Below are 7,793 nucleotides of genomic sequence, written 5' to 3'. Positions count from 1 at the left end.
GCATCAATTCTTTGGCACTCAGCTTTCTTTATAGTCCAACTTTCATATCCATACATGACTACTGGAAAAATCATAGCCTTGACTAGATGGACCTTTGTTGGCAAAGTAATGTCAAGTGCACTGGGATACTCCAAAAAGTAGATATGTCATAAACTACTGTTATTTGTCTGTCCATCAACCCTTGCCACTTTTCCTTTGGGAAACAAGATGGCAGCTTGCACCAGGATTTCCACCAGAGTCCTCAGTCCACCAGGGCCCTGCCCAAAGTATTAGACATGCGACCAAGTCCAGGCCAATCAGGTTCTCTTGCCTAAGAATGTGCTGCTTCAGCAGATGACCGCAAGAATTAAAAAACAAAACAAAAAAGCAATGTCATAAAGTACTACTGCTTTGTTTCTGCTAATGGGCTTCCCCTCCTTCCCAGGCCGGATAGTTCAGGTGCTCTTCAATATTCTGAGCAACCCCACATCCTTCTAATGAATCCCATTCAGGCTTGGTAGCCAGACTTGCTTTGCTTGTAACCAAACTGCTCTGAAGGGAACAGTTTGCAACATGTCACAAATACATTTGACTAGGATTTTTTTTTTCTTTTTTGGCAAAATAACACAGTACACAAGGTGTCTTCAGAACACACACTGCTCTGTATAATAATGGAGGGTTTGGGGAACATATTAAGGGAACATAAGCTGTACTGGATGTTTACACATACTCATCAGAAATCACCAAGCAAGGAGCAATGTAGCACTTCCTTCTCTGCCTCTTCTTGCCAGAGAGAGCATTAAAGTGGTTTTGCTAATGATGATGAAACCACCACACAAACATACTATCCTGAAACTAAGACCTTCCAAGGTCAGATGACTCTGAGGAGAAATGTAAAGTCCTTAGCAAAGTATAGGATTTACCAAGGCATTATACTTTTATAAAGTGACTAGAAAAGAGAACCCTGAGCTAACCACATGCAGGACCTGACAGGAAAACAAGAAGTTCTCCATAATACACCAATCCCCATCACTCTGGAAGGGTGTGGAGGCTAGAGGCAGTACCCCTCGCAAGCCCCTTCCCAAAGCCTAGTAATAATATGGTGTTTCAGTAGTAAAGAACACGCCTGCCAAAGCAGGAGACATAAGAGATACAGGTTCAATTTCCAGATTGGGAAGATCCCCTGGAGGAGGGCATGGAAACCACTCCAGTATTCTTGCCTGGAGAATCCCCACGGACAGAGGAGCCTGGTGAGTTGCCGGCCATAGGGTCGCTAAGTCAGACATGACTGAAGCAACTTAGCACACATGTGTCTTTGAAGAAAAAAATCTCTAAGTATATTCAGTTAAGAAGAGTAAAATGTCACTAGCACAGATCCAACTAAAGAATATCCCTTCATAGGAAAATAGAGAGGGCCCACATGGAAAAAAAGAATTAAAAAATGCTAAAAGCACACATCCAAATCACATTAAGTCTATGTGTTTGCCCACAACTTCTACAATGACAAGTCCATAAACAAAAACAGTAAGTATTCTTAATAGTAACAGCAAACACTGAAGACATGATTTGGGTTCTGTTCTATTTACATTAAAATCATCATACAGATGAGAGCGCTGAAGCAGAAGGTAGGTTAACTGTCTGATAAGACTGCCTGTTTAGCCAATTTAATTTCCCCTTGAAGCTGAAACTCCAATACTTTGGCCACCTGATGCAAAGAGCTGACTCATTTGAAAAGACCCTGATGCTGGGAAAGATTGAAGAGGGGAGGAGAAGGGGACAACAGAGGATGAAATAGTTGGATGGCATCACTGACTCAACAGACATGAGTTTGGGTAAACTCTGGAAGTTGGTGATGGACAGGGAGGCCTGGCGTGCTGCAGTTCATGGGGTCAAAAAGAGTCAGACACGACTGAGCGACTGAACTGAACTGGCTAATACTCTTGCCCTGTCTTCCTCTCTACCACACACAAAAAAAATTTAAGCAAATATGATACAATCTAGAGTGACAATGATGATACAAGTATACTGTATATAGGTTTGTACATATACACACATACACATGTTTAAAAGGCTGCATGAAAAGAATGAATAATAGAAGAAATGAATGATAAATGGCATGAGGCTACAAAGGGAATAGGAAGGAAAGATGAAGAACAGTCCTGAAGAACACTTCTCTAACTCTGGATAACAATAAAAATAGAAATGTTTTGTGAGAGAATTTTGAGGAAGTGCATTCCTGAAAGCAGTTCTTGTATAAGTATCATGTGGAATAATTCGAGGAAAAAAAAAAATGTTTTCCACCTGTTTATTGAAGAGGTTGGTCTTGATTCACTTCCGCTTTTCTAACTTGTCCTCTATCCACATAGGGTATAGATATCTGCCTGTGATGGAGGTTAGATGAGTGAGTACGGAGTAATCAATGATACATGCATGGTTGTACCATATTTGCATAAATTCTAATAGCTTTTTACAGCTCTCATGGAATACCTTTCGAAATCTAACAACTTTATCATGAACTTTCAGTTTGGTCCAGCATTGCCAAGAGTTTCAATGTTTTTTTCTCTACCTTTATTCTAAAGTCATAAAGAATGTTTCAAAACTAGAAGTCACCTGGATCAGGTGCTCCAAACTCAAATGACCCAGAATCTAGGCAAACAGTATAAGTGAATGAAGCAATCGATGTGTGAATAGGAATTGTATGGCTGTCTTGGTCTGCTTCTCATTTGCCCTTTCTGGAAGCAGAAAAGTATCTCCCTGAGAAAAGTTACCACAAAAGTGCAATAATAATGACAACCCTTCTTTTCTTAGTCTCAGAAAGATAATAAGGAGTGGGTAGGGACTGTCACAAAATGGAAAATGCATGAATCTCGAGAGCTGGCAGCTGCTACCCACACTTACCTATGAGTGCCACGCTTGAAGTGTGATTGCAAGAGTCAGGTGCTATTAAATTTTAAGCAAAATGTGTCTATGCCCTTTGTCATGTAACAATACAGTGCCTTCATACTCTGACTACAGAATCACCTATGTCACTTGCTTTGATCAACAGAACAATGCACAAGTGACATTAAAGTCAGAGCTTCTAAAACTAGAGCTTAGGGGGTCTTGCACTCCTGTACACTCTATTCTACTTTACCATTAGCATGAGAACATATCACAAGTAGCCTGATGGGTATGAGAGACAAGGATGTGGAGAAGTGACAGATTGCCCAAGCTGTCAGTCAGATAAGTGAGCCACCAGGATGAGTGAAGCCATGGAATCTAACCCCCAACTCATCCCAGTACACAAGCAATAAACTAACTTCTGCATGCATGCCACTGAAGATTTGTGGATGTTTGTTATGCAGCATTATCACAGCAGCAGATCACTGATATACAAAACCATTTTCTTAGGTAAAATCTTTTGATTTTTAAAACTAAGCCTGAAAGAATTTCTTAGAGAAGTATCATGCAAAATGATGTAGAAAAAAAAAAAACTGTTTTCCATTGGTTTATTAAGTCTATCTGGATTAGATTCCCCTTTTCTAACAACCCATAATTAAACCATGTAAGATATAATTAATTTATTAATAGATGCTTATCTATGATGCAAGTGTTTTTTTCCAAGTTAGCAACCAATTCAAGTTTTTTAAAAAACACACAGTATTTCTGTAGATCTGATCCAGACCACAGACCACTATTCTGCATTCTCCTTTATACTCTAATCCCTTCATCTTATAATTAAGAAAAGATATGAAAGAGATAAAGTATCTTTTTTAGCAGTCAGTAAGTAAGTGGTCGTCAGATGTGTTACTTCACCTAATTAAATTACTTTTTAAAATGCATCTTAGTGTCCTCTTTTGAGTGCATGGGTATTTCCAAAATTATTCAGTTCTGCTCTCCCCATCCATCCTGCCACTTGTTGTCCAGAGATTAGATCCACATGAAGGATCTACACTACATTTATGTCTACAAGTGTCATCTGAGCCCTATCATCTACCATCTTTTGAGAAGAGGATTTGAAGTTTCTTTTTCCCAGGAAAGGTAACACTTCTAACAGTGTGCTTGAGGCCACAAACTTAGTATATTCTTTCAGCATTAAACTCACACTCTTTCCATGAAACAAATGAATAAATGATGCTTCTACTTAAGAATGGCCTAATTTTTATAGAGAGTCGAATAAAGCAAAATTCCCATGAAATCTGGATTACCTCGGTCTTGGCCAAGCTATAATCTAGGAGTAAGAGCATGCAAGCAAATTCTAATAGGTATGTGTCCATTCACTTAGAAAAACATAGCTTCTCTTTCACAGAACTACTGAAGGAGAACCCATATTGAAAGTTGTGATTATTGTTTTAGCCAGAATTCATAAAGAGACTGAACAGCTGCACACTTTATTAGATCTAATCTAAATACCTGCTCCTTGTATTTTGTGCTGGGAGATATTTATGTTATCAATTCAACTTTATACTAACCATCAGGCAGAATACTCCCTGTAGTTCTGCTGACTCAAAATAATGACTTGTAAGGGAGCCCTAATGACAGAACAAGGGGCAATTATAGACACAGCATGAGACTTGGAATAACTGTGTGATGCATTTTGTGCACTTGATTGACCTCATGTTCAAGTTCGTTTGTGTCTCACTGTTGTAGATACAGCCTATGCCTCAGGGTATATGCCTTGTTAATTTCAATATAAGAAGACAGAACCGATTAGATCAGATGGCTCAAACAAACAAAAAAAAAAGCTACACCAGTGCTTGGTGAAAAAGTGATGGTATGTTGAGTCTACCAAAAGGAACCATCAAGTATTTTTCAGGTTTCAGGATTGAGAACTTAGAACATGTGTGTGTGTGCGTGTGTGTGTGTGTGTGTGTGTGTGTGCGCGTGTGCACATGTGCATGCATGTATGTGTTAGTTGCTCAGTCATGTCTGACTCTGTGACCCCATGGACTGTAGCCTGCCAGGCTCCTCTGTCCATGGAATATTCCAGGCAAGATACTGGAGTGGATTGCCATTCCCTCCCTCCAGAGGATCTTCCCGACCCAGGGATCAAACCCAGGTCTCCCACATTGCAGGCAGATTCTTTACTGTCTGAGTCACCAGCAAAGCCCAAGGATAATCAATATGGAGTGTTCATTCATTTCTTCACTTGCAAGAACTAAAACAATGCACATCTTCTTGTGTCTTTACATAACTGTGGTGGCTGCTGAGAGGACTTGGAATTTCTTGTGAAATGAGAGAGAGGCCACCTGCGCCTCGAGCTCTTCTGGCCACCGCACATCATGCAGCAGTGCTGCTGAGATCATGTCTGTGCTGTTCTTCCACGTGATGAGGTATAAAAAAAGGGACCCAGAGAACCCAGACAATGACCGTTTCGTCTTCTCTAAGAGACTCTCATTTGTTGATGTGACAGCAGGATGGCTGGGGCAAGGACTGGGGGCTGCATGTGGGATGGCGTATACTGGCAAGTACTTTGACAAGGCCAGCTACCGGGTGTTCTGCCTCGTGGGAGATGGAGAGTCCTCAGGAGGCTCTGTCTGGGAGGCCCTGGCCTTTGCATCCCACTACAGTCTGGTCAATCTTGTGGCCATCTTTGATGTGAATCGCCGGACCCACAGCACCGCTTTGCCTCTCGAGCACTCCATAGATGTCTATCAGAAGTGCTGCGAAGCCTTTGGGTGGAACACTTTGGTGGTGGATGGCCGTGACGTGGAGGCACTGTGCCAGGTGTTCTGGCAGGCAGCTCAAATGAAGAACAAGCCCACTGCTGTGGTTGCCAAGACCTTCAAGGGCCGGGGCGTTCCAAGTGTTGAAGATGAAGAAAATTGGCATGGAAAGCCAATGTCCAAAGAAAGAGCAGATGCAATTATCAAACTAATTGAGAGCCGGATAGAGACCAATAAGAGTCTCGAACCAAAAGCCCCTGTTGAAGACTCGCCTCAAGTCAACATCTCAGATATAGAAATGACGTCTCCACCTGATTATGAAGCCAGTGTTATGATAGCTACTCGGAAAGCATGCGGTTTGGCTCTGGCCAAGCTGGGCCATGCAAATGACAGAGTTATTGTGCTGGATGGTGATACCAAGAACTCCACCTTTTCTGACACATTCAAGAGAGAACACCCTGAGCGCTTCATCGAGTGTTTCACTGCTGAGCACAACATGGTGAGCGTGGCACTGGGATGTGTCACCCGTGGTCGCACCGTGGCTTTTGCTTGCACCTTCGCTGCCTTTTGCATCCGAGCATTTGATCAGATCCGGATGGGAGCCATCTCGCAAACCAACATCAATCTTATTGGGTCCCACTGTGGGGTGTCCGTAGGTGAAGACGGCCCCTCCCAGATGGCCCTAGAGGACCTAGCCATGTTCCGAGCCATTCCGAACTGCATGATTTTCTATCCAAGTGATGCCATCTCGACAGAGCATGCTGTTTTCCTGGCAGCCAATACCAAGGGGATGTGCTACATTCGAACCAGTCGGCCAGAAACTGCAATTATTTACACCCCACAAGAAAGCTTTGAGATTGGACAGGCCAAGGTCATCCGTCAAAGTGTGAATGACAAGATTACAGTTGTTGGAGCTGGAATTACTTTGCACAAAGACTTAGCTGCCGCTGATGATCTTTCCAAGCAAGATATTTCTATCCGTGTCATTGACCTGTTTACTATTAAACCTCTGGATGCTGCCACCATCATCTCCAATGCAAAAGCCACAGGTGGCCAGATTATCACAGTGGAGGATCACTACCCAGAAGGTGGCATCGGGGAGGTCGTCTGTGCAGCCGTCTCCGTGGAGCCTGACATCGTGGTCCATCAGCTGGCAGTGTCAGGGGTCCCTCGGAGCGGTAAGCCCAGTGATCTGCTGGATATGTTTGGAATCAGTTCCAAACACATCATACTGGCTGTGGAACGTATTTTAATGCAATAGCTTAGCTGTTGGCTTTGAGCAACAGACTGGCCTGTTTACCTTACCTTATGTTTATGCTTGTTGCCAGATGATCACTTAAATCTATGCTATTGTGCTTTATTCTTTTTAAAAACAATGCAAGTTAACTGCTTTCTTGTTAAGCCATAACTACATATACATGTATAACTCTTACCTTTGAATCATTAAAGTGGATTATAAGAGAAAGTTTGAAGTGACAGAATAGCTAACAAAACAACCATCTAATAGCAAGTTTTCTGATGAGACTAGAGATAATGGGGTAGAGACCAACATAAGGTAACAGTTTCTTAAATGTGTGCATTTTCCTCATAAGTTAAAAAAAATGTGAATTGAATTATAGACTGCAGTCACCCAAGTTGGGCAGCATTATACCACCATGCTGCCCACTGATGGCCCGTGCATGAGGTCAGGTGCTGCTATCCTACCTGTAGCCTTCCAGGTACTGTGTGACTGCAGTTGGTGTGGAATTTCCTCTGGTGTTTGCCTTCATCCCTCCTCTCCCGTGCAGAGGCTGTGGAGCAGCGGTGAAAGTTCTTAGGATGTCCTGTGCTGTTGGAATTGACTGTTCTGTGAAGAGAGGACACGACTAGGTCTGACCTCCACACTGCGCTCTCTGCTGAGATCTCAGGAGTGTCTTATTTACCCAGTGACCAAACCAAACTGTTAGCTCAATTGTACTCATCTACTGACGATACTAAAGTTGATGTTAATAAAGCAATGAAGAACCGGAAAAAAAAAAAAAAGAAAAAAAAGAAAAGAAATGAGAGAGAGACAGAAAAACAAAGAAGGCATCAGGACTCAGTATAAAATAAGGTTACCATGAGATGTCCATAGATTGTATTGCTTTAGAGTAAAACCGTTTGGCAGTCTCTTCTATACGTGTCACTTTG

General features: G+C 42.2%; 1 protein-coding gene across 1 annotated transcript; it reads left to right on the top strand.

The window, feature by feature from the left end:
- Positions 1 to 5,210: 5,210 nt before the first annotated feature.
- LOC110139483 (transketolase-like protein 1) lies at positions 5,211 to 7,032 on the top strand. The gene has a single exon (XM_070465744.1). It carries the CDS (start codon positions 5,263 to 5,265, stop codon positions 6,883 to 6,885), a length of 1,623 nt encoding a protein of 540 aa, XP_070321845.1. The 5' UTR covers positions 5,211 to 5,262; the 3' UTR covers positions 6,886 to 7,032.
- Positions 7,033 to 7,793: the final 761 nt, after the last annotated feature.

Source organism: Odocoileus virginianus, chromosome 3 (genome assembly GCF_023699985.2).
Source record: "Odocoileus virginianus isolate 20LAN1187 ecotype Illinois chromosome 3, Ovbor_1.2, whole genome shotgun sequence".
In the NCBI taxonomy this organism is placed as follows: Eukaryota; Metazoa; Chordata; class Mammalia; order Artiodactyla; family Cervidae; genus Odocoileus; species Odocoileus virginianus.
The sequence above is the reverse complement of the archived record's forward strand: the minus strand, read 5'-3'. Positions and strand labels throughout refer to the sequence as shown.

Bases quoted from the DNA above. Each gene is read 5' to 3' on its own strand.
- LOC110139483 (XM_070465744.1), top strand. From the start codon at position 5,263: ATGTCTGTGCTGTTCTTCCACGTGATGAGGTATAAAAAAAGGGACCCA.